This window comes from Lissotriton helveticus, chromosome 2_2, assembly GCF_964261635.1.
Source record: "Lissotriton helveticus chromosome 2_2, aLisHel1.1, whole genome shotgun sequence".
Taxonomy (NCBI): Eukaryota; Metazoa; Chordata; class Amphibia; order Caudata; family Salamandridae; genus Lissotriton; species Lissotriton helveticus.
In genome coordinates this window covers 324142648-324169235 of record NC_136060.1, presented here as the reverse complement: position 1 = coordinate 324169235, position 26588 = coordinate 324142648, and the positions used below count along the sequence as shown (strand labels likewise).

General features: G+C 44.3%; 1 protein-coding gene across 3 annotated transcripts in view; it reads right to left on the bottom strand.

Moving 5' to 3' along the window:
* The window catches only part of SLC2A9 (solute carrier family 2 member 9), a 2336117-nt gene that overhangs the window by 57322 nt on the left and 2252207 nt on the right, over window positions 1–26588 (bottom strand). For all 3 annotated transcript variants that reach the window (XM_078678475.1, XM_078678476.1, XM_078678477.1), the window contains one exon: window positions 21370–21497. In XM_078678475.1, the coding sequence (XP_078534601.1) occupies window positions 21370–21497 (128 nt within the window). The remainder of the gene's footprint in view (window positions 1–21369; window positions 21498–26588) is intronic.

Below are 26588 nucleotides of genomic sequence, written 5' to 3'. Positions count from 1 at the left end.
CGCGCAAACGGGCAATGACGTGTTACCAGGGAGAACTGGGGGCTATGACTTCTGCGCTAGAAGAGGAGACTACAGTCTGCAGTGTCAGAACGACATGTACCTATATCATATCTGGTATCTGGTGTTTGGAGTACATATTGATAGAATCCAAAAGTTATCAGGGCAAAGGCTACTTGACGCTAAGACTGGTGCATGCATAATTCTACATATATTGCGTGTGCTAGGAATATTGCATGAATATTAATACAGTATTTCTCTTACATGGAGACAGTAAGGCTAGACCATGGCTGAAACTATTGATGCGATTCAGTAGCTTAGGAATGCAGAGAAGGAGGGCTGGACTGATAACTAGAAGCATAATATACTCTTGGCAGACTGGCAGGCAGAGCCAGGCCGGGCCGGGCACTGTGAGGCAGGAAGTAAGTGAAGGGTCAGGGATGCAGGTGGGGCTGTATCGCTCCTCGGAGAGGGTTCAGGAGACAGGAGCTGAATCTGGTGTCCGGGCCCTTTTGAGGCCTAGAAACGGGGACAATTCAATGAATTAACGTGCACACTGTAAAATGTGGCAACATAGGTCTAATACTCGTTGCTTTCACGAGAACTGGAAACTGACATACTAGAGTTGGACACAACTATAATTGCGTCTTTAATCGATCATAGGGGGATACATGCATATCGATCATGCACATATAGCATAAGATGGGGAACACGTAGGCACATATAACATGGCAAAATTTACTTTTCCACATTCCCTCCTTGTGCCCTACGTTTCCATCAGGAAACATCAATATTCATGATACCATCTATCATTTCATATAGCATCATTTGCTCGTCTCGAATTGTCTTGGAACGGGATTTAGGACTAGGAATACAAGAGGTAGCACACATGCCGCAAATCGCAGGGCCACATTGTATACAGAGGCAGCAACTGAATACGATCATTACTGCTATACCTAGGAATGACAATACTTTCCATCCCCAGGCAGATATAATACTCCAGAGCCAACCGGACCATGTCCAGGTGCCTGGATTCTGGTGTAACTGATGGGCAATTTTATGAAGTCTGGTTATAGCTGAATAAACAGACGGCGCGTTATTAGGAATGAAAATGCAGCAACTAGATCCGATGACTCTACATGCTCCTCCTCTATCGGCCAGTATGACGTCAAGAACGAGACGATTTTGGAGCACGACAAATCTCATAGCAGATTGCTCTTCTGTTAAATTACCTAGAGCAGAAGTAGTCTCATTCACTACTGCTTCAAGGATTCTGGTTAACCTACGTATTAACTTACTATTCTGGACAGGTCCTATAAAGAAAAAGAAACCTTTATTGAAGTCTTGATATTGTTCTAGAGCAGTTTCAGTTTGATCGACAATTGGGGACTCGATTTCCCTTCTATGTCTGATGTGTACTAGATGTGTGTTTCTGTGATAATCAGATGGGGCTAGAAAAACTGGTGGCAGTAGGAAGGCAATGTAACATGTTCCATCCCAATCGAGGGGCAGACGAACATATGCGGTCTGACCACAAACAAAATAAGAATGACGTGAGGCTTTAAAAATAGATTTCCCACTGTCACTATACTCGACAGTAGTAGTACAATCACTATGTCCTACATGTGCGGAACCATTCTTTCTGACACATAATTCGCCTTTGACTGGTAGTACTGTAATAGCAGGCAAATCTGGAGTAGTATCGGACTGAACATTCAGGACCATGAAATTCGAAGAATAATTACCTAAATCATATACTTCATTTTCTAGATCTAACCCTGTTCTATGGGAAAGACCTTGCTTGTCTGGGAAACATGTTCGATTAAGAAAGGACATATCAGTTGAGGATGACGTTAACGTGGACCATGCTCCACACGAACCATTATGTGAAAACGGATAGGGAAAGAGTGGCAGAACTCCCTTCGGTGTCTGAAAAGGGGGGAGTCGACCACACACCCAACAATTAGTGGCATTGCTGGTCTGGTGTGAATAGTGTAACATTCGGATGAATGTATTATTACGCATAGCAAGACGATATGATAGCTCGTGAGGAGGCAGATCACTAAATGTGTGCTCTACTGTAGCATTAGAAAACATATGTACATGTGAAATTGGAAAACATAAATGTAAAGCATAACTTGTGCATGTAACCATAAGACTCAAAAATAACAAAAAGAATAGAACGATAATACATCTTTTAGAGTTTTGACTAACTCTCTCACTGTGTGGGTCTGTCTCATACATGTCAGGAACCTGTCTAACCGTTTCACCCGAGAGGGACTTAGACAATTAAACTGGCTGACTTATTTTACTAGACCGGAGTTTATCTTTATACTCCTGCTGCGGAGTTTTCTCTAACAGGGGAAGCTTGAGTTCAGAGTCTGTTTTTAGGCAGTCTTTAGGAATAAGGCAGTCCTTAACAAAAGTCTTTTGTCGTAATCCATGGAATTTCTTGATATGGCTGGTGTGGACCCACCCCTTCCGGCCCTCTAGCTTGACCGCGGTCCTTGTTGTCAACAACACCATTCGAGGCTCTTTCCACCGGGGCTCCAGCGGACTTGAACGATCAAAATTTCGGACCAAAACATATTCTCCCGGAACGACTTCATGCGGTTTCACCTCGGTGTTGTCTGGAAATGCAGCGGCAACCTGTGAACGACAAGAGTGTAGGGCAGACATCAAGGAAGCTAGGTAATCTGTCAGCATATTACTGGAAACGTCTGTAATACTACGGGGTCTAGGTGTACCCCACATGTTTGGAGGACGGCCGAATACGACCTCATACGGGGACAGACCTGATCTGGAATGTGCAACCATTCTCATGTAGAACAGAGCAACTGGCAGAGCTACTAGCCAGTCTACACCTTTTTCTTTACAAACTTTAGCAATTCGGATTTTCAAAGTCTGATTATGTCTCTCTACGAGACCGACTGCTTCAGGATGGCGTACACAATGGAACTTCCACTGGTACCCTAACAGAAGGGAAACATGTTTCATGAGCTCGGATGAGAATGGCTGGCCGTTATCTGAATACACGACCCTAGGGAGTCCATAGCGGGGAAAGAACTCACGAACCAACTGCCTGGCAGTGGTCGCAGCTGTGTAATCTGGAACTGGATATGCTTCTGTCCACCTGGACAAAGCGCATACAACTACGAGGACATACTTGAAACCTCGACATCGCTCCATCTGAATATAATCCATCTGGAGGACCTCAAAAGGGTGGTCAGGAGGTTGGAATCCCCCTTGTTCCACCGGGACACTTTTACCTGGATTGAACTGACAACATATCATACAGGTACGGACTTTCTGCTTGGCGGCAGCTCGTAAATGCTTGTTGAACCAAAGGTTCTGAATACTGTCTAACATAGCTTTTTCTCCTAGATGTGCTGGACTATGTGCGGTATTGATAATGACTTGAACCATAGAGTCGGGGAGAAACCATGTGGCTTTTCCCTTCGTCAACCATCCTTGATCTGTCTGGACCCCTCCTTGTTCGGACCATTTCTTTATTTCTTCGGGAGTAGCATGTAACTGTATGTCTATGACATCTTGTGTAGGGTCCTTAACTGTCATACAAGTAGTCTGATCTGGAGTGGGTGTCTGTGTCGTGTTAACTGGAATGTCTGGAGTCTGAGCTGTAAGCTTGGCTGTTCGATCTGCTAGATCGTTACCTTGGGAAATGATGTCAGTGACTTTCGTATGTGCCTTGCACTTCATGATAGCAATAGCTGTCGGTAAATGTATTGCATCTAACAGAGCTTGAATGAGAAGACCATGCTGGATCTTGGTTCCATGAGAAGTCATAAAACCTCTTTCTTGCCAGAGCACTCCAAAGTCGTGTACGACTCCGAATGCATAACGTGAATCTGTGTATATGTTTACTTTCAGGTTCTTGGCACGTATGCAGGCTTGGGTCAGCGCGACTAGCTCTGCTGCTTGAGCAGACAGGATGTCAATACGATGCGTTTCTATAACTTCGGTTTCAGTAGTCACTGCATACGTGGCTACTAGTTCTCCTGTACTTGTTCTCATACATGAACCATCCACATAAAGTGTCAGGTCTGGATTAGGTAATGCAACATCTGTCAGATCTTGTCTTGGCTTTGTCATAGTGTTAACAACTTCCACACAGTCATGTGCGGCAGGATTTGAAGTAACTGACGGTAACAGTGTAGCAGGATTTAATATGTTGCAGCGTCTGATTTCTATGTGGGGCTGGAACAGTGTAAGTTCATAACCTGTTAAATGTGCAATTGTCAAATGCTGAGTCTGGGTTCTGTTTAAAAGAACTTCCACGGAGTGTGGAACTTGTACTGTCAGGGAATGTCCTAACACTATGGAATCACTTTGTCTGATAGCTAGAGCTGTGGCTGCAACTGACTTGAGGCACGCAGGCAGAGCCTGGGCCACTGGATCTAATGTGCTCGAAAAATAAGCACAGGGCTTGTATTGTCCTGCTTGATCTTGTGTGAGAACAGATAATGCAGTACCATCACGTTCTGTGACAAAAAGCGTAAAAGGCTTACTGTAGTTTGGTGTTGCTAGAACAGGTGCTTGACATAAGGCTTTCTTTAGCTCATTAAAAACAAGTGTATGTTCCTGGGTCCAAGGGAGGACAGTCGATACGGCTGCCTCCTGTGTCGTTAACTGTATCAGTGGCTTGGCTAGATATGCGTACTGAGGAATCCATTGTCTGCAATAAGAAGTAAGGCCGATAAAAGCTCGTACCTCCTTCTGTGTCCTGGGCTGTGGAAGACGTGCTATTAACTGGATACGGTCAGGTGTCAACTGCCTACCCCACTTGGACAGTAAGTGTCCCAAGTAGACCACTTGCTGGACACAGAATTGTAATTTGGAAGGGGACACCTTGTGCCCCATCTCGGCCAGAAAATACAGAACTGTAAGTGACGCTCGCTCGCAGTCACGTTCAGAACGGGCTGTGATCAATAGATCATCGACATACTGGAGCAGGGCAGTGTCAGTTGGCATGTGAATATTGTCTAGTTGTCTCTTAAGTGCTTGACTGTAAATGCTAGGACTTTCTGTAAAACCTTGAGGAGCTCGTGTGAATTTATAGCTTCTTCCATTTAAACAGAAACCGAAAAGGTACTGGCTGTCTGGATGAATGGGGACACTGAAGAATGCGTTCTTGAGATCGATAACTGTGAAGAACGTGGCTTCAGAATCAATGGCTGTCAATAGGGATGAAATATCTGGGACTACTGGGTACTGGGGTATGATACATTTATTAAGTTCTCGAAGGTCAATCACTAATCGATATACTGGAGGTGCATTTGGATCAGTACGTTTCAGGACTGGAATGATAGGAGAATTACATACATTGAAGTCAGTTTCTACAACCACTCCTTGAGCAATAAGCTCGTCAATAATTTTGGATAAGGCTGCTACAGCCTCAGGTGGCAATTTGTACTGTCTGATTCGTGGCAAAACTACACCTTGCTTTAGAGTCACACGATGGGGTGTGATATGCATACAACCTACATCAGTTGGACCTTGCGCCCATAAATGCTGTGGTACATTCAATAATCTTGGATCAAAATCACGTAATACATAATGACCTTTGAAGTCTCTCAAAAACAAGCGAACCCCCTCTGGGGAACAGCAAATAACTGCTCCTAATTCTTTCAATGTCTTAATGCCTAACAAATTTTCTGGACATGATTTCGTGAGTAACAAATCAGTAGTTCGGGACAATGGACCAACTTCTAGAGTAACTGGTTTCGATATTTCATTAACAATTGGCTTTCCTGAAAATCCAAGGGAAACATTTCTAGAGCCTGAGAGCGGAGCCCCTGGAACCTCGTCATGACTGATGGTAGTCCTACTTGCCCCTGTATCAATCAGAAACTTTCTGTCTTTCCCTAATACTTGACTGTGTACATAGGGACCCTCTTGATCTACAGGTATCTCGATGAGAGGCAAGCCTACCTCCCTCTCTAGGCTGTTTCATGAATACGGCTGATAATCTGGATATTCTGTCTGGGCATATTGGTGCATCTGCTGTGTAACATGCTGTGTTGCAGCGATAGGCTGCGGTGCTAGAACTGTCTGTTGTGCATTCTGTGGTGGCTGAGAAGTCTGTGAAACTTGTTCTTGTCTAGGCGGACGTGGTCTTTCTTTAGTTTTACCAGTAGCTATGTTGTGTTTCAGAACTGCACACTGGCTGTTTACAGTAATTGCATGTCCCTTTAACGGGAGCTGCAGGATGACTGGCTTGATTCGGACCCCTCTTCTGACTGTCTTGTGGAACAGATTGTGCAACTAATACTTTCATTTTCGTGTCTTTCATACGTCTCCTTTCGTGTTCTTGCTCTTCCCTGATTCTGTTCTGGTGATACTGGAGCATTTGTAACATTTGTGACGGGGTATTAGCTTGCCAAGTACTTTCGACTTTCAATACTCGATTTTTAACTTGTGGACTTGAATTCTCGACTAGTTTGGTAACAAAGAGATGAGGGTACGATTCACTACTTGTTTTCAGACCACTGTTAATAATAAAACATTTTTCGAATCTAGAATAAAAATCACTAGTATCTTCATCTTGTTTCTGTTTACAAGCTGAAATGGCATCCCAATCTTCCTTTTTCGTGGCTAGTAATCCTGGCAAAACTTGTATCAAAAACTCGGGCAAATCTTTAGCTTTCTCCCCAAGACCGGTACCTGGTACTCGTAAATTATCTTCAGCTTCTAGAGCTGTCCAATCAATCTTTTTCTCTCCCACCTCCCATTCTTTTTCCTTAAGTTTTTCATATACCCCTGCGGGCAACAGGACCTTTAACATTTTGATGATATCAGGATACGTGTATTCTCCCATACGGAGCATGTCTTTTAATTCACGGTGGAACCCTGCTGGATCTTTATCGTGACAGGGAATTAACTTTTTCATCTCTAAGAGTTCCATTTTCGTGATAGGGGTGTAAACAAATACTCGTTCTAGATCACCACCCGTTCCTCTAACTGGGTGTACTTCTCGTAACGGATTCTGTCTATCTATGTAGAATGATTTACTTTCTGGGGGTGAGACGTGAACAAAATGCGGATTCAGAAACGTTCGATATTTGTGGCGCTGGTCTAGAATGATACTAATTAAATCAGTACCTAGACCTCTCCATCTATACTGGAGTAACTCGTTCAAAACATCATGTAGTGGACCTGGATCAGAATGCTGTCCCTCATACAGTGTAATGAGGTGCTGGATCATATACATACCCACCAGTCGCTGCTCGGCTGGGGGCAGTTTCAGAAACATTTGTGCCACCATTTCGTCTGGAAAAGTGGTAGAATCAGTAGTCCATCGGACTGCTGATCGGGCTAGTTCTTGTTCACGCATTGTACTAAGCTCACTATAGCCTATTCGTGATTTCAGAATGTGATCGGTAGCTTGGAATACTTGCTCAAGAGAACCTTGTTCTGGTACTGGAGGAGGGAAAACTTTCTTGTGATCTAGGCGTGAATGTCGGTCGGAAAGTCTAGTTCTACCTACATACGCTATTCTGGAGGGATTCTCGTCGTCTACCTCTTCATTATCAGAGTTGTCTTCTTTCTCGGTTACTTGTGTTGCTTCTCGTTTCTCGTGTAACTTTATTATTTCCCTACGAATTTTCTTGTACATACTCTCTATACAGTTCTGTGTCTTGTGTCTTCCCTCGGTTATATGGTCACTCCACCTGGTCAAGACTTTCATTTCTTCTGGATCTTTATCCGGATAATCTTGTTCTCTTATTAAACAATTAATTAGAAACTTTAAAAGCATAAGCTGAATCTCGACTTTTCTTTGAATCATGGCGTCGCGAACACTTTCTGGATCTACTCCTGTACGGATAAAACGATATATTCTGTCTAGATATTCTTTCATATTGGGCAGGGTGTCCAAATATTCGGTCACCCGTCTTAAACGTAATGAGTATATGACCATATTACCATCGCCTGAAACTGGATCATAACGACATTCGGTAAGTGCTCGCTTGATATCTGTAAATGTTTGAGTTTTTGGCGTACGCTGTAACGCTCGTTCATGTAGCTCAAGTAGCGTCGTACGTCTGTGTTGAGGCGGGGTTCCAGGAGGACTTCCCCCCGCGGCTCCTAAACTAGAATCGTCGGTGGGTACTGTACGTGCTGGCAGAGTGACTGATGTAGCGGGCGCATGTACTGTAGGCTGGACCGGGGGTGCCGTAACAGATGCTGTAACGGGTGCCCCGGTGGCTGGAGGAACAGGAACTACATTATTTACAGGAGCTGGCGGAACAGGGTTTGCATATTCCGGGACTGTATCGTCCAAATAGGACGAGAGAAAAATATCAGCTGCGGTCGGTTTGTGACGTAGCTTGATCGGAACCAATGGCGGCGGAAAATTACATGGTGCTTCCGGGGTTGCTTTTGGCAAGCCCTCGGCAAGAAGAGGATACATACCCTTAATAAGGGCATTTCTCTGTCTGTCTGACTGTTCTGCTTTAACTCGTTCACCTACTTCGATTAATTCCCTTTCTTGGGCTCTTTCTGAGGATTCCCTACTTAATTCTGTTTTTTTTATTTCTTTTTCTGTTCTTCTATGAGATTCTTTGCGCCATAACTCGATGGCATCTTTCCGGGAACTGTCTGGCTTTCTTTTTCCATAATGCTTCTTCTACTCGCATGATGCACTCGGCATCCCATGTACCTGATACGGGCCATCTATATTGCTGTTCTAATTCCTTGGTATAGTCCGCCCATAAGTCTAGATATATTATGGCACTTAAGCCATGCTTATGATACATAAAATGACCTGGACTGTCCCTAGGCGGGACAGGAACTGCTTCCTCTAGTAACCCTTTTCGGGTCTTTAACTGACGTAACTTGGAGAATAGAGGCATTGTCTAGGCTGGAATTCGAACACAATACAATACACGATAAACACAATAATGACTGGAAAAACAAATCATTCATACCACGACATTGAAAACACATTAAATAACATTTAGAATAACAGTTCGGACAGAAATATTACCTGGTATACTGAGAACGGAACACATGACTTTCTCGAGAACGAAACTTACTAGAATTACTAGATGCACTGCTAAACAGTACGAAACATACCGGTCCCATAAAGAGACACGTCAGGACCCGCGTCCACCTAGGTGAACACTTCGGATTAGATCTGCGTACCCAAACCCACGGACCAGAGACAAATTAATTGACCCTGTCTAGATACTACCCCAGCAACGGTACTCACCGGGCAGCAAGAACGGAAGGCCTCGGACTGGACTGGACTGCTACGACGACGGACTACGAACTTCGGACTTCAGTTACAGGTGGGCCTCCGGATACCTCGGACCTTGGACTCTCGGCTTGGGCTCTGGTCGGGACTCGCCGCGTTCCTCACCGCCTCGTCTGGATGCTGGACCGCAACCTCCGTCTCCTCCGTGGGCCTGAGGGATACTTGAAGCAGAAATATCTGCACGTGCACGGTATGGTTCCGTCACGGCTGCAGAGGATCAGGGGGCCTGCGTGGCTTCACCGGCGCGTGGGGAAAGGGCAAGTCCCTATTCGGGCGCCATTATGTGGTAAATAAATAATTAATTACCGGTACTATTTTTGAATACAATGAATAAAACAGATAGCTCAATAAATAAGAGACAGGATTCGAGGTATCTTGAGTCTACAGGCTTTAATCAGGCATAGGGGACAGGAACAGGACAGCCTGCATGGGAATAGACTGATGGCAGCTGCCGGGGAAATGGGAATCGAGGAATTGGGTAACTTTTAGTAACAGTGCACAGTATATATACTTAAACAAATACATTACATTCAATACAGTAGGCGTAGCAGTAGGCGTAACTAGTAGCAGTTGCGAAAGATAAGGACAAAATGATGTAACAAGAAGGCGTGTACAGGGCGTATACATAGACATGTGATGTAAACGTAACAGAAGTGTCATAAATGGGGCGGAAACATGGAGGGGGCTACCTGAGCAGCTGGGACCTTTAACCTAGTGGTGCGCGCAAACGGGCAATGACGTGTTACCAGGGAGAACTGGGGGCTATGACTTCTGCGCTAGAAGAGGAGACTACAGTCTGCAGTGTCAGAACGACATGTACCTATATCATATCTGGTATCTGGTGTTTGGAGTACATATTGATAGAATCCAAAAGTTATCAGGGCAAAGGCTACTTGACGCTAAGACTGGTGCATGCATAATTCTACATATATTGCGTGTGCTAGGAATATTCCATGAATATTAATACAGTATTTCTCTTACATGGAGACAGTAAGGCTAGACCATGGCTGAAACTATTGATGCGATTCAGTAGCTTAGGAATGCAGAGAAGGAGGGCTGGACTGATAACTAGAAGCATAATATACTCTTGGCAGACTGGCAGGCAGAGCCAGGCCGGGCCGGGCACTGTGAGGCAGGAAGTAAGTGAAGGGTCAGGGATGCAGGTGGGGCTGTATCGCTCCTCGGAGAGGGTTCAGGAGACAGGAGCTGAATCTGGTGTCCGGGCCCTTTTGAGGCCTAGAAACGGGGACAATTCAATGAATTAGCGTGCACACTGTAAAATGTGGCAACATAGGTCTAATACTCGTTGCTTTCACGAGAACTGGAAACTGACATACTAGAGTTGGACACAACTATAATTGCGTCTTTAATCGATCATAGGGGGATACATGCATATCGATCATGCACATATAGCATAAGATGGGGAACACGTAGGCACATATAACATGGCAAAATTAACTTTTCCACAGCTTTTAGGGTATCCCATAGCATAGAAACCAAAACCTCAATGGCATTGTGAATCTCCAAATAATCCTTATTTGTTCTAGCAATCTGAGCTATAACCTAGGGTGGTGCAGTAAGGTGTCCCTAAGTCTCCAGGTTCTATGGGAAGGCCCAGCAGATGAAGCTGTGAGAGTCACCATCACTGCAGCATGATCTGATAGGGTTCTTTGTTTTAGTCTCTGTGGCCTGAACTGCCAAGGCCACTTCCGGAGTGCCCAGGAAATAATCAAGCCTAACGTATGTTTTGTGGGCATGAGAGTAATATATGTAGTCTCTGGAGTTGGGGTGGGAGATCCTCCAAAGGTCTACTAAGCCCATGTGCCCAAACCAATTCCTCCCTGCTAGGGAAAGGGTCCTTGCCTGTCCATGGCATTGTGCCGATCTATCGAGGGCAGTGTTGCACACCAGATTCAGGTCACCCCCCAGCAGCATTAGCATGTCCTGTGTACCCATGATCTCTGTCACTGCTTTCCAAAGGACTGGTTCCTGACCCTCACTGGGGGAGTATATTGAGCCCACTGCAATGCTACTGGAATCTATGGATAAAGAGTATGCTGGGAATCTGCCTTTAATCTCTGCCTCTTTGGGCCCCGCCTTCCCATTGAATGTCTGGGAAATCAAGATCGCTACTCCAGCAATCTTATATGGGAGAGACGAGAAGAATTGATAGGGAAATGCCTTCAAGCAAAGTCTGTGTTTGTCTTTGGGATGGAGATGTGTCTCCTGCAGTAAACATATGTGTATCCCAGAGTTTTCTAAAGAGGAAAGGATAGAGCTCCACTTTAGTGAATGGTTGAGACCTTTAACGTTGAATGTGAGAATCACTAGTGGATTAGTCATGGGGGTTTACAGAGAAAAGCAGCGTTCCATGTAGACCTGAACTGCCATAGCATTACTCTATCTAGTCTAAGCATAGACGAGCAGGTCATGCATATAACAACAAAAGTACTACGTGAAAGCGCTCTCTGTCACCAGGTCCACCCAGCCCCCATAACAAAGGACCCTTATGGCCCAAACAATGAAACCCATCTATTATCCAAGAGAAGAACATTGTCCAGGATGGGTGTCTCCATAGAATACCAGAAGTAAGGAGGGATCTCCGTGGCCACTCTCCCCGCACCCGGCTGTGCCCAAGGGAAGAAGGTAGAATAGAAATCTAAGGGGAGCAAATGTGGGTAAAAATGCACTTCATTCATTATGGTGTTGTCAGCCCAGATAAATCTCCTGCCAGGGAGACCAGGACCGCCTGTGTCTCCTTAGCAATGGTGTTGGGGTCCGGGAGCAGTCCGGGTGGGGAGGACAGCAAGCACGTCACTATGGCTGTCCCCCTTCTCCTCACCTCTGTGCCTGGCTCGGCCCTTCGGCAATCCCCAGCAGCAAGGCCCAGTCCTCCTCTCTCCCCCGTCCTGGGCCTCCCGTTACAATGGGCCCTCGATCCTGCAAGTCTAGCAGCTCTGTCTGCTCTGGGTGCCCCAGTCGTGGCTCTCAATCAATGGGTGAGTGGGAGACAGCAGTTCCTCTGCTCGGTGGCCTCCAAGGCTTAACCAGAGGGGGATCACCGCAAAACAGCAAATGCAGTGCCGATTGAGGCTTTTTCTGTGTTCCCTCATCTGGTGTCACAGCGCTCCTGGAAGCCTCGCCCAATCACAGGGTTCAGCGCCGCACTCGGTCTCCTGGGACTTTTCTCCAGGCCCCAGGGCTCCAAGATCAGGAGTGCGCAGCCCTCAGTGCCTCGGCCGGGCTCCCGCCACCCGCTGCCGTCAATGCTGCTGTGCCCAATCTCTCAGCCTCCTGGTAAGCGCAGGAAGGCCGGGACAGCTACAAGAACAACCTTTCAGGCTCCGGGAGTCACACTGCTCACTGCAAGGGCACAATCTCCATGCTGTACAGGCTGCTGTTGGCGTGGCCTTCAGAGGGGGAGCGGAGAGAGACAAAAACGCATCCCAGCCGTCTGCCATCTTGGCCATGCCCTCCCTCCCCCCAGATTTGGACTTTAGAGGGTTTCAGATTGTTCCCTGGATTCTCAGTGGTCCTCCTAATACATTTTCACCTTCCAGTTTAAATTGGTTTACTGTTCAAATGTAGCAAAATTGGTAAAATCAGCATATGTGATAATTCTTGCTTTATCTATTGACAAGCCAGAAGATTTAATTTGTCTGGAACAATTCTAGCAATAAAGGCTTCAGGTATTGGACATAAATTGATTAAAATTATGTGAACCATTCTTATAGCTTTTTCGCCCGCTGCTGACGACTATGCACATTGATAAAAAGCCTGAAACAGTTACAAGGTTGAGCACACACCTACAACGTTTGAGGTGGTCTTTAACATTTGTATAGCCCTAGACAAATATGGTTATTAGAATGTTCCGCAGACTGCAGATAGAATTTTCTAAATTAAAAAGAGAGAAATGGAAAGATAAACATTGGATTATTGCAGCTGAAGGTTTATACCAGCCATTATTAGCCCCGAGCCACTCCAGTCTCTTCATAGGAGCTCTCGTCATTACTCAGTTCTAATTCAAGTAAATAGCACTTTTGTAGCCTAATAAATAAATATTAAGTATATCAGAAGTAAAAATTACTCCCGTATGGGGATTTCCTTAGGAGGAAACAACTAGAATATGGTCTAACGTTTTATGTAAGCAACACATGCAGTTCCCAGCATCAGTATTCACATAGGACACTGCTCCGTTTTTGGGCCTGCCTCTCTCTAATTACAAAGCTACACTGGTAGCCCACCTGTAGACCTCTCCCTCACTACTGAAAATCTGTGCAGCTAGCCCCGTCCGCTTGACCAGACCTAAAGAAATTTCCCTTCGGCTTTGAAGAAATTTCCCTTCCTACGAAGAGAACTCAATGAGTTAGACTTTCACCCAACACTCTTCAACGTCTACATGACACCCCTCACAGACATCATCAGATCCCATGACATCAACGTAGTATCCTATGCCGATGACTAATCCTCTCACTCTCCGACTCAACCAGCACCGCCAAAGCAAACTTCGCCGACTGCAGAAGCAACGTCACTGCTTGGATGAAAAACAACTGCCTCCAGTTCAACAACGCAAAAGTGAAATCCTAATTTTCTGCAACAACCACTCCCCCTGGGCACCTCTTGGAGAACCTCCGAACATAGGCCCCATCTACCCCTAGGGACCATGGCAAGAACCTCAGGATTATCCTGGACACCAACCTCTTCATGAGCAGACAGATCAACGCCATCTCCTTCTCATGGTTCCACAACCTGTGAATGCTACGCAAGATTTTTAAGTGGATTTCACTGAACACCAGGTGAATGGTCACCCAGGTTCTTGTCAAAAGTAGACTTGATTATGGAAATGCCCTCTGCATTGGAATCCCAGCCCATGTGCTACACCGACTCCAAACCACCCAGAATGCTGCTGTCAGACTCATGCTGAACCACTAGCAAAATAACCATGGGGCATATGTATGAAACAATTTCGCGTTCACAAACGCTGCAAATCGCAAAACAACAGTGTTTGCAAACGCGAACTAGAGAAACGCTATGTATGACACATTTTCGTATCGCAAAATAAAAAATCACAATTTTTGCGATTTCTTAATTTGCGAGGCCCGAAGTCTGCGAATTTCTCTGCAAATTTGCAGTCTGCGATACGAAAATCGCAATTTAAGAATTCGCAAAGGAATGTATGAAAAATCAGCAAATTGCGATTTCCGAAAATTCACAATTTTGCACTTCAATATTACCACCAAGTCAATGCAAGTGGTAACGAGGTGCAAGCTATATAAACAGGCCCACTTTGCATCAGGGACTTTCACAATGGCAGCACTATATGTGATAGCCAGGACGCTGTGAATTCTGGCAGCAGCACAGAGGAGGATGCAACAGGAACGGATCTTCAGAGTGAGCATCACTCTGTTCCAGAAGACTGAGAAGAAGATCCATGAGAAGTACAGGCTGGACTCAAAGACCATTTTAGACCTGATAGAGGAGTGAAACCCTATCTGGAACACCCAACACGCAGGATCCAAACCATTCCTACCAATGTGCAGGTCCTGTGCTCACTGCACGTACTGGCCTCAAGGAGTTTTCAAGGGGTGATAGCAGTGGCAGGTGGGGTACCACAGAGTGGCCTGTTGCGCTTCTTCCATGCATTTTTAGATGCAATGGTACAGAGGCTACAACATCACAGACAATTCCCCAGCACACAACAGGCATTACTGCAAACAAAACTGGACTTCGACCAGATTGTACGATTCCCCCACGTAATTGGCTGCATAGATGGGACCCATGTGGCCCTCACACCTCCATCAACCAATGAATATGTATTCAGAAACCATAAATCATACCATTCCCTGAACATACAGGTCAATCAATGACATTGTAGCTAAATACCCAGGCAGTACTCACAAATCTCTTTAATCTTTAGACACAGTGGGATATACAGACGTCTCAATGAAGGCGAGATTGGTGAGGGCTACCTGCTTGGTACATGCATGGCACACATCCCTACATACAGTACATCTTTGGGGGGTGGGACATTGACTCACCTATTGTTTCCATTACTGCAGGTGACAGTGCATGTGTAGTGCGGGACTTCATCCTGACCCCGTACCTAAATCCAGCCAATGCAAGGGAGAGGAGATACAACAGTGCACGCATAAGTTCATGTTGTGTAATAGAGCGGATGTTTGGGATCCTAAAGAGCCGTTTCCGCTACCTGCATAAAGGCAGAGGAGCACTCCAATACAGCCCTGAGACCTGCTGCAAGATTGTGGCTACCTGTGCAATGCTCCACAATATAGCTATGAAAAAAGGCATCCCAAAAGAACTATGTGATACTGATACGTCAGACGATGATGGCTCAGATACCCCTGGCAGACCAGCAGTTGGAGTTGGGGCAGCTGCCGACCGGCAGAGGTGGGCTGAGATCACACAGAACTACTTCTAGGTGAGTACTGATGACATGAGGCAAAATATATTTTGTAGCAGATCTGTGTTTATTCAAACCTTTAACAGCAGGATGAAAGTTCGTCACACAATCTGACTGACACAATGAGTGTCGCTGTACATAGCACATGTTAGGTCCACAGTGCAGGTAGTCAGGCAAGTCTGAAGTCCTGTAGGAATGGGTTGCCTCACCCTTTTGCGTGACTCAGTGTTGCAAATTCACCTCCTTCTGGGACAGACTGCTGATGCCTGTTCCGGGGGCTGATTGCCCTCCCTTGCGTCCACAGGTGCTGCACCCTGTCTCCCACTGCGCCTTCTTAGATCGGGCACTGGTGGAGTGATACTGCTCCTGCTGGATGTCTCCACACTCTCCCCTGAGCCCATGAGTGCTGGGCCACCTGTGTTTGCTGTCTTCAGTTGTTCAACAGCAGTGGTGACACGCGCAATGTCATGGCAGCAGTGGGACAGCTCCACTTGCATGCTGACGCTGCGACGTGTCTGCTGGCTAGTGGTAGTGCACAGGCGGTTCACTGCCTAGGTGTAGCTGTGCAGACGGATGTTGGAATGTTGGGTCACCCTGTGCCTGGCTGCCTGGTCCCTGTTTAATGTTGCACACAGTTCACGAATGGCACCTGCCATGCCCATGATGCCCTACCCATGTAGCGCAGGCTTTTGTTCAATGTGCACAGCTGACGGTTAATGGAGCTCACCGATTTCTGTTGCAGGTTTTGTATCTGCAGCATGCTGCCCCCCAGTCAGCAAACACTGTGGCCTCTTCGTCTGTGGCAGAGCTGGTCCTGGCCCTTGACCTGCGTCTCACGGCTCTAGCTCCCTATGTTGGGGTGTGTGCTGCTCACACACCTGTGTCACACGCTGCCCTGGCTCTCCCTGTACATCATCCTCCCCTGCGGCCTGTGTTCCATCCTCCAGTAGTGGCAGTGGTGGCACAATGGTGCGCTTTCTAGGTGGGACAGGTGTGGCCTTTGTGTTTTCGTCTGAGTTCCCATGACCTGCCATCCAAATGTTCAGACTCCTCGCACTCTGTACTGTCTTCCTGTGGCCTGGCTTGTGCTGTGGATGGAAAGGGGAATTTATGATTTTGTGACTTTGTCTGCATTTCTGACTCAATAAAGTGTTCTCAATTTGTATTGGCTAACTGCTATCTCTCACTTTTCCCCTTTACATGAATTCACACACTGCGTTAACAATGCTATGTCTCATTGCACCACTGTTATGCATCTGACTACGTCTCCCATAATGCATTGCTGCGTGTACCAGAAAAAGTGGACCGGAGTGACATGTGTAGTTTGTGTTTGGTGCATTCCTGACTGTGTGAATGGGATGGTGATGTGTGCGGCTTCATTTGGCATGCATCTTACCTTGGCTGGTGGTTGCATTGGCAGAGCTGTCTATGTCAGCCACACCACTGACGCTCTCGGGCAGGAGGGTTGACTCCACCAACTCCTCATGGGGTGTTGAGTCGGTTGCAGTAGATGTTCCACCCCCGGTCTTGTTGGCCTCCGCCAGCCTGGATGCCACCTTCTCCTTGGACCTTTGGCGCATGTCATACCAGCGCTTCCTTAACTCCTCGACCTTCCGCTGGGTCACACCAACTCCATTGATCTTCTTCTGTATATCCAGCCAGATCTTCCTCTTTCTGGACTCAGGTACCCGGAGTGCCTTCTTGCCAAATAGGAGTTCATGGCTGCACACCATCTCCTCAATAAGCACCTCCTGCTCCCTTTCGCTAAATGTGTGTTTTCTTTTTCAACCTGCACCCTCCTTGTCCTTCTGTTTGGCCTGTGACTCCTTTATAGCAGTTTGATAATGCTGTGCTCACTCCTCTGCCTCTCCTCACAGCCTCTGACTCTGGCTCAGGGAATCAGGTGCAGCAAATCACTGCCACTTCCTGGGTGTGATGTCATCAAGCTGCACCTGAATTGCAGATTTCCTACATATGCGATTTCTTATTTGCGATTTTCGCAATTAAGAAATCGCAAAAAACGGAATTCTCAGAATGTTCTGCGATTTTTAAGGAATCGCAGAAAGTTTGAACATTTTTAATTACATCGCGATTTGCGATTCTCAAAATGCGATTCTCAAAATATTGCTTTTTGAGATTCGCAATTCAGATTTTTTGATACATTTTATTTATTTATTTTTATTTTTGGAGTTTTATATAGCCCTAGCTGCACCCGAGGGTATTAGAGCGCTTCACAGCATGTACAATTATGAACATTATAAGCATATATACAATACAAACATTATGGTAGAACATGAGGGTTCGAGCTGGGTAAAGATCAGACAAAGGAGCGAAGGTGCTAGGAGTGAGTAGGGTGTCGATCAGTCAAGAGGAGCATCCACAAGGTTTCTTTGTTCACACCTCAACAATCTCTACTGAGTCCCAGTCCAGGTAACATGTAAGTTCAAGCTACTCACCCACACCTACAAAGCTCCCCACAACATAGATCCAGCTTACCTCAAACACCGCCTCACCTTCTACCATCCCACCTGCCCCCTACGATCTGTGTCCCAGACAATAGCACACCCCCCTTGCATCAAGAAGACCAGAAGTGGAGGACGCTCCGCCTCATACCTCACAGCCAAGACCTGACACAAGCTCCTGAAACACCTCAGAACCGCCCACTCCCCCACAGACATCTGAAGGAACTTCAAGACATGCCTCTTCCAGACGAAACAGGTATGATCTTCTCCTGCCCACTCAGGCCTGCCCTAATTAGTGCCTGGATGCCCTCACGGGTGATTAGCCGTGCTCTATAAATTCACATAAGATGATAAAAGAGTTATGGAGCAATGTTTTTCCAAGAGAACATATTTTGATTGTAACTAGTAGTTTTTCTACATGCAAGGTTTTGAAGGCTGGTTTAGTGCCCAGCGATTTCACTTTTATTTCTGCATTGTATAACACCTGGGAATTTAAACAAATGTACCGACTTGCTTTACATTTAGACAGAAAAGGTATGTAGGTTTGAGTTGAATCGAAGCATAAATATTTGTCAGATGAAATCAAATCCATACATTATTGTGATTGAGCCTGTATATTGTCCTTCCTACACCACATATTCCTTTTTTCTGCTTTACCTGTGGCGGAGCAAGGTGGAGAAACCAAATTTTGTATACCCCTTGTGAAATCACACTTCCATACTAATTGAATGATGTGTGAAATTAATCAACCTAGAATGAGAAATGCATCTGCACAAGTACACATGGGAAACTAATTTTGCGTATGTTGCAATCATATTTAACTAATTATGTGATTCTGTCGTGTCTTGAACTAATGAGCAGCTATTAAATAATCGAAAAACGACATAAACGTGCTTTTTTTACATGTATTTGTGGCAGAAACTGAAGGATAAGTGAGTATAAATTGCGTAAATGTCGCTTGTTTGCTTGGTATTAACTAATGGGGAAACCTTAGTATGGGGGGAGGTAAACAGAAGGGTTATAGTTCCATATTTAACATTTATTTGTGTTTGTTTCTATGATAGTTCCCATTCTGGCTCGTGAGGCCTACTGAAAAATGGAGTCTCTCGATTACCGTGACAGCGAGAGATAAAGCACATGCGCGGCTGAAAGAGGAGAGCGAGCTGCCTGTGCCTGAACGAAAACAGTTCAAGGCCAACATGCCCTGGAAGTCCTGATGACTGCCAAAAGAATGGACGTTTGAATTACTGAACGTGGGAAAAATCCTCGGAGTTGCTAGTTGAGGATGTGACTAGGCCAAAGACTTTCTTAAACAAAGGACCCTTTAAAATTCGGCTGACACAACGGAAAGCGAATATTAGAATGATGAGGTGATGCTCATCCACCCCTAAATTGTCCAATCAGAACTCAAGTTTATGCTGATACTTACTTTTGTAAATAGATAAAGTAAGTGAAAAAGGTATGAAAAGTGCTGATTTTACTTAAGAAAAAACTCCTCTTCAATTTCCTCCAGAGATGCTGTCGGAATGCTGATTTTCCTGAGATGTAAGACTTAGAATAATTTTCTATTTTCCTTTGAATGAGAACTGAGCTTTAGATGAGGTTATTAGTTAGGGAAGCTAGGAGAAAATGAATTTTGGGAACTATCTGTCTTTTGCTAATACTTGTGTCTCTGAAATCTAAATAATAATGTCTATTTCAGAATTTTCTAAAATAAATTAATATAACTGTTTGAGATAAAACTCTTATTCCTTTAATATCGTTTTGAATAAAGAAATAATTAAAGTGAATAAACTTTCAGACATGCTAAATTTTGCTTCTAATAAAATTTAGATAAATGGAGAATTAAGCTGGTCTTGTATTTTCCTACGCCTAATTTTTTACTAGCAGATTCGTCGACCATAATGGTGGCATGTCTAAATAAATGTTTTGTTAATAAAACCATGGTAATCTAATTTAAACTGCAGGTGTAAATTGTATAAATATCCAGTTTTAGTTTAGACACCCCACTATGATACAGCAGCTCTCCTTTGAATCTCACCGATCCATGAAGTAGGATGGAAGTGTTTTGTGAGTAACTCGCGGTGTTATGGGGCCCACTGACGAGTAGATGTATGACTTTTGTACTTCAGGGAAAGGTGACATGGTTTTAGAAATTATTTCCGGAGTAGCGCTGCATCACCTGGAAATAAGGCAATTTCAATTGCATTAAAATGCGTTTTATTGTTTACTAGGGCTTCAGGTTTACTCAACCACACAGGAACATGACACACAATATATTGACAGATAATATGTTATGTTATGTTATGTTTGAAAAAACCTCTAGAGCGCATGTTCACGGAATGGCTTCATGGGGCTGAAAGCACTAACAGCAGGGTAAAGATGCAAATTATTCATAAGCTTGTCTAAAAAGCCATGTTTTTGCAGAGTTCTGAGTTGCTCGTTAGAGGTTGCTGCTCCTATGTTATCTGGAATAGGTTTGTAAACAGTTACAATTACCCTTCGCTTCTAGAGTGCGTGGCTACTGGTCATAGGTATCTTTTCTAGCCTTTTCAACACAAATTGCACGATATTTCAATTCACTCTTGCTTGACAAATATTTGTGTGCGAGACCTCTTTTAGTGGCAACTATAAAACCCTGGTAGACCTTATTTAAAATTACAGTTACATTTGAGAGACTTGTTCTTATTTCATTTCTTCGCTCCTTTCTTACTTCTTCTTCTTCTTTCCTCTCCCGTACTTCCAATGCTTTTCTTTTCCGTTTTCTTGCATCTTCATTTTTTTCACTCTTTCATTTATCTAACCTCTTTATCTCTCTTACATATTGCTTTCTTTGATATTTTTTTCCTATTACTTGTTTTCCTCATCCGCCACTTCATGTAAGAAGAGAGGGACCGTTTTCACCCTTATTCTTCTTGGACCTTTTAACGCTCCACCCTTGCTCTCTTCTCCTCCCCTGGTCACCAAGAAACATCTGTGCCTCTCCCATCATATCTGTTTACCTAGAGCACTAAAGCATTAGACAAAAGGCGACACCCATGTGTCTTTTCCACACCTACATAGTAAACTGTAGTAGATGCTTAGTCTCTCTCATACAGTGGTTTCATGCCCCCTAGTTCTATATAATTTTTATAAGCGTTCACACGCAGCTCCGGACCCAGATAGCTCATTTTACTGAGAAACGAATACAATGAAAACGTTTGAAAGTTTACCTGTATTACAGGGAATAGAAGTCCAACTGCACAGTTGCTGAGCCAGTTAATGGTGCCTGCTATCATGAATGCTGCAGGTCGATGAGATTGTTCAAAAAGCTCTGCTGTCAGAACAAAGGGAATCCCACCTGCAAAAACAAAGGAGTAAATAATTAGGTATCAATAATGCCTGCAGTTACTGTATTTATCAATATGCTTATGCAAACAATGATGCACTGAAAGTTTATAAGTCTAGTTTTGACTTTTTTGGTCGGTTCCAACATTGTTTTCTTATGCATCTCCAAGACGGTGTCCTTTCATCTACACTGCTCCTAAAATATCAAAATTGACTGTGCTTCACCTAATAAAAAGTTCCTCAAAAACAACTGTGTACATTTCTCTGCCTCAGGTCAAACTTATAGTACCAATTCAGCCTCTGGGCATACATTTAGATCTCCACTTCTCCAATTCATACTCAGGCTTGTGTGGACCCCAACATAAACTTCCTGATGACTTACAATAGAAGCTATTTTCTCAAAGTATTTCACAATTATTCAAAGAAATTCTCTTCGAGTATGTCCACTTGTCCTTGACATTCAAAAGGCCAATGGGTCCACATGAAGAGCGATATGACTATTCATTTACTCAAGGTGTGGCATTTCCATATGTTCAATAGCATATCATATCATATCATATCATATCATATGATACACCTGGTTCTTCTGAGGTGCACATTCCTTTGGGCCCATGAATGCCATGCAAGATAAGCCATCTATTTTACTGTGCTACCTCATTCATGTTTACCTTGAGCTTCTCATAGTTTGATCTCTACTGTAAGCGTTTCCAAATTTGCTATGTTTAAAATTACAGGAAGCTTTATTTTCATATTTCTATATGTGTTACTCTGGCAACACATCTGTGTATTTGTAGATGGCCTGAGCAACAACATAGAATACAGATGGAAGGGTAGGGGAGAGGGATATATTTGTACCACTTGCTTTTAAAACACAACCTCTTATCTTAGAATGAATCTTTTTCTAGCAGTCAAGTGCTACTGAGCATATGCCTTGCTAATACAATTACATATATCAATACATAGTTGACTTGGAAGGCACTGTCAAAATCAATCTAACAGCATAATGATGAAATGAAATTCATGATCTCTATTACTCTCATAAGAAGTGTTGTGATATGAAATATATGCTACAGTGCACCACTGACATATTCCAAATGGTATCTGAACATTTTTTTTCAGTTAGACATAGAAAATACACATTTGAAAAACAGAATACAAAATATTGTAGCTGTAACAGATACAAAGAAAATAGCCTGCTATAGCAAATAAAATAAAGCAGCTGTAGAGTACTGTACAGGGTAAAAAAAGTCACTGAAAAATGTATGTCAGAACAGAATAACTAAAACTTGCTTTTTGTTACCAATCTTGAAACAATGAAATTAGATATAGGTTTCGACCTGAATACTCAACATATGTGTCAAACAACCTTCGTATGATCTTACATTTAATGAATGTATGGTCTCTTATAGTATACAAATACTAATCATTTTATTGATCAACTTATTATACGTCAGAAGCTGGGGTGATTTCCTTTCAGACATGGTTAATGTGCGCATAAACGACACTGCTATGTGCACGCCGTGCACTTGCCCACTGTTATGTGTGAATCCTTCACTTGAGTGATGCCCAGGATCGAAATCTAGGGAGAAACTGCAAAAGGACATTTATATTTAGCAACTAAAATAGAGAATAGCAATCTGCTAGAGGTGTCTAAGTGTGCACATGCCCATAACATATGCACACATTCACCCTGCTTGGAGATCATTCCTCTAGGATATTTGGCAGGAATGATGGACTTAAGTCCATACATTCATTTTGGGAGTTTAACTGAGCATTTACATCTTTCAAGGCTGCATCCCCCTAAAGTAGCAAATCAAATGCATTTCTTTAGAGTAGCCAGAGAGAACACCACCTGTCAATCGTTAGCTCAATACGTTTATCATCCTGCCATTTTATCCAAAATAATACATTACACCTGATATCTTCCCTAAATTAGCATGCAAGAATGTGTCTGTGGATGAATCACGTTATCAACTTTAAACGAGCATGTTACCCAGCTTCTATTCATAGGGCTGTGCATGCAATGCCCATGATGTGAGGGAGGAACACCCCCTGGGCCTTATATTTGCCGACTTCCTTCTGTGATGGAACAGATTGTTTGGACTTTTTTTCAGTTAGAAGAGACTCCCAGGAGTCCCGGCTGATCCGTGCTCTGCAGAAGGCCTGCACCCACTCGTGTCCCAGGAGAGAAGCTAGAGAGCTGACATTAAAAGGACATAGTGCAATCGGGAAGCAGGGGAGAGGTATGCAGACACTCTTGAGATAAGGATTTAGCATTTTCTATTTGTGGTGTGTAGAACTCCGGAACTAATTTAATGCCACAACCTATGTATTCAGGATAGGAAGGGCTTCACTATGCTGCCAACAGAAAATACAAGCCTGTAAAACCGAATAAGTATTGGCTAACTCGCACCACCAATGACTGATTGATTTGCCAGCTAAAACACCATGACAATATCAAGGAAAATAACTTCCTAATTCTGAAGAGTATGCTATATGCTGCAGTAAAGAGTTTCCACCTGTCTGAGAGAGACTATGAGAGAGGAGTCAGCAGGTCTGTAATTCTAGTTCCAGGGGCCTATTTATGAGGCAATATGTGAGCTCTTAGACCACATAACTTGGTGCAAAAGCGACGCAAACCCTAAGACAGATTTTCTAAACCACACAAAGCCACTTTGTGTGTCTATGAGTAGCTCCAAAAAGCTGAAGCAATGCAGCTCAGTGCAAATCTCTCTGTTGTGTTATTCTACCCTGGCAAGGCATTCCATGGGTAGTGTGTGGCTGTCTCCGTGCAACTCCCATGGATTTTGACGCATCCCCAGATTTACAAGAACTTGTAAACCTGGGGAGGTGCCAAAATCTTACACCTTCCCGGGGAGGGGTATGAGGAGAAATATCTCTGTTTCTAGTTGTTTCTTCCTCTATGTGTACTGCTTTCTGCGGCTTGCAATGGCACAAGTTTTTTTGCATTGGTGCTAGGCAGCCCTTTCTGCACCAACACATGTGAAAGGACAGGAATGCACCATATTCCATCCAGCACATTCATGCCCTTTCCCGGTCACGCAGTGCAGTGCAGTGCAGTGTAGCAAGCTGCACTATGCTGTGTCACGAAGCTCGCCCCCAGTGTTTCCCTTCAGGATAGGTGGCTCAGGTCTACTGTTGGTACACAGGGCTAAAGTGATTAAGGTCGGTCTAGTTATGGAAGCCTACTTTCGTCTATGCAACTTCCCTTATGTCCATATCCGATGTGTGCAGCAGAAACGAGCTGACAAATTGCAGTGGGTCAGTTGTAACTACACAATCCTTATGGTCCTGGAAACAGGGTTGTGAGGGCTCCCTGAAACTGGAAACAATGGACTGGAATATAAAGCTGGTGCTCAAGAACTTTTACAAATATTTTTGCTAAACAAACGTCCACCAGTGTACAAATAGCCATTTGACAATCAACCCTTTAAAACCCATGACTTTGATGACTTCAACTTTGTAGTTTCGGTTAGACAAACATGCTACAGAGGGACCACTTCTTCACTGAATCTGAAACGAATCTGGCATTGTGAAGCCCTTGCTGACTACTTCCACTAAATGTCTTCAAACATCAGAAAGGTTTCTAAGTCCAAAGGTAAAAACATTTAAAAAGATCTGCAAGAACTGTCAACCTTGAGGCGGTCTTCCCAGAAATCTTTTTCCTCTGCTCTTCCAGTTTGCTTGACCTATTTTTGTTGACCTGAGTACTCTGAGCACGTCACCACTGCTATCCAGTGCTAAAGTGCATGCATGCACTCCTTAAAAAATGGCAATATTGGCTTCCCTAATTGGCATGTTTGATTTACTTATAAGGCCCTATTAAAGTATATTAAATGCTAGTAGTGGGCCTGCAGAATTGATGTGCCACCACTTAAGTAGCCCTTTAAACATATCTCAGGCCAGCTATGGCTGAGCATGTGTGTGCAGTTTAAACTGCAATTTCGACCTGGCAAAATAAATGTTCTGCCAGGCCTGAACCTTCCTTTTTAATACATATAAGTAACCCCTAAGGTTACCCCATGGACAGCCCAAATGGCGGGGTGCTGTGCATTATAAGATTTGGACATGGACTATTAGGTTTTACATGTCTTATAGGATAACCTCGAAGTTACCTTATTACATTTTGTAAGTTTAATTTCCAAATGGGAAGAGATAACCCCTTCATATTTGGTGTTTCTGTATTCACACTTTAAAATCCTAATTCATGGTAAAGTTGCATTTTAAATTGCAATTCAGAAAATTGCATTTTCTTGCATTGGTCAATTTGTGCCTGCATTCTGTCTCTGGTCCCATGACTGGATGTAGTTGGCAGTTGGGGTTTCTGCATTTTTCCTAGACAGCAACACACAATGTGAGCATAGGTGTGACTGGATGGGACATCACTGGCAGGATGGGAGAGAGTGCCTGGGCCCAGCCTCAGTTACACCTGAATAGGCTGTGTCCTGTCTCCACACGAAATGCTTTAGGACCCTGCATTGTCACTTCAGTCAGCTTGGAGCTCGGGAAGGGGAGACAATGAATTTCATGCACTTCAAAGACACTGTCTAGGACCTTCTCCAACCTTTCAGAACCAGGTTACCAGTATATAAAAGAAGGGCCTCATACACCAACACTTAAGTACACTTCTACACCTGTGGATACTCTGCCAGAAAGAAGGACTTTTATGATGCTGAAAAGAATGTCCCTCTGCAGGACTACTAATCTGAAGGAGCTGCTGCCTTGCTGTGTTGCCCTGCTGCCCTCTTGCCTGGGGAAGAAGAACTGAACCTGCAACTCCATCTTGAACCCAGGAACCCGTGGTGACTCAAACAGGTAGTCTACTGGTCTCCTGTTCTGACCCTCATGGACATAATAGGCTTCCCACAGCTCTCGAACCATTCTTCAGCAAGTTTCTGATCTCCAAGAGGCGCCCCACCAGTCCTGGACCCTTCGTGTGGATCTTGACCTCTTGTGGAGAAGTGTGGCTCAATGGTTGGAGCGGCAGACCCTGATGCAGAGGTCTGGCCCGGGACCAGGGTTCAATTCCCGCCTCGGCGGCTCTTGGACTCAATTTCACCGGACCTGATAATTCTCGCCTCGG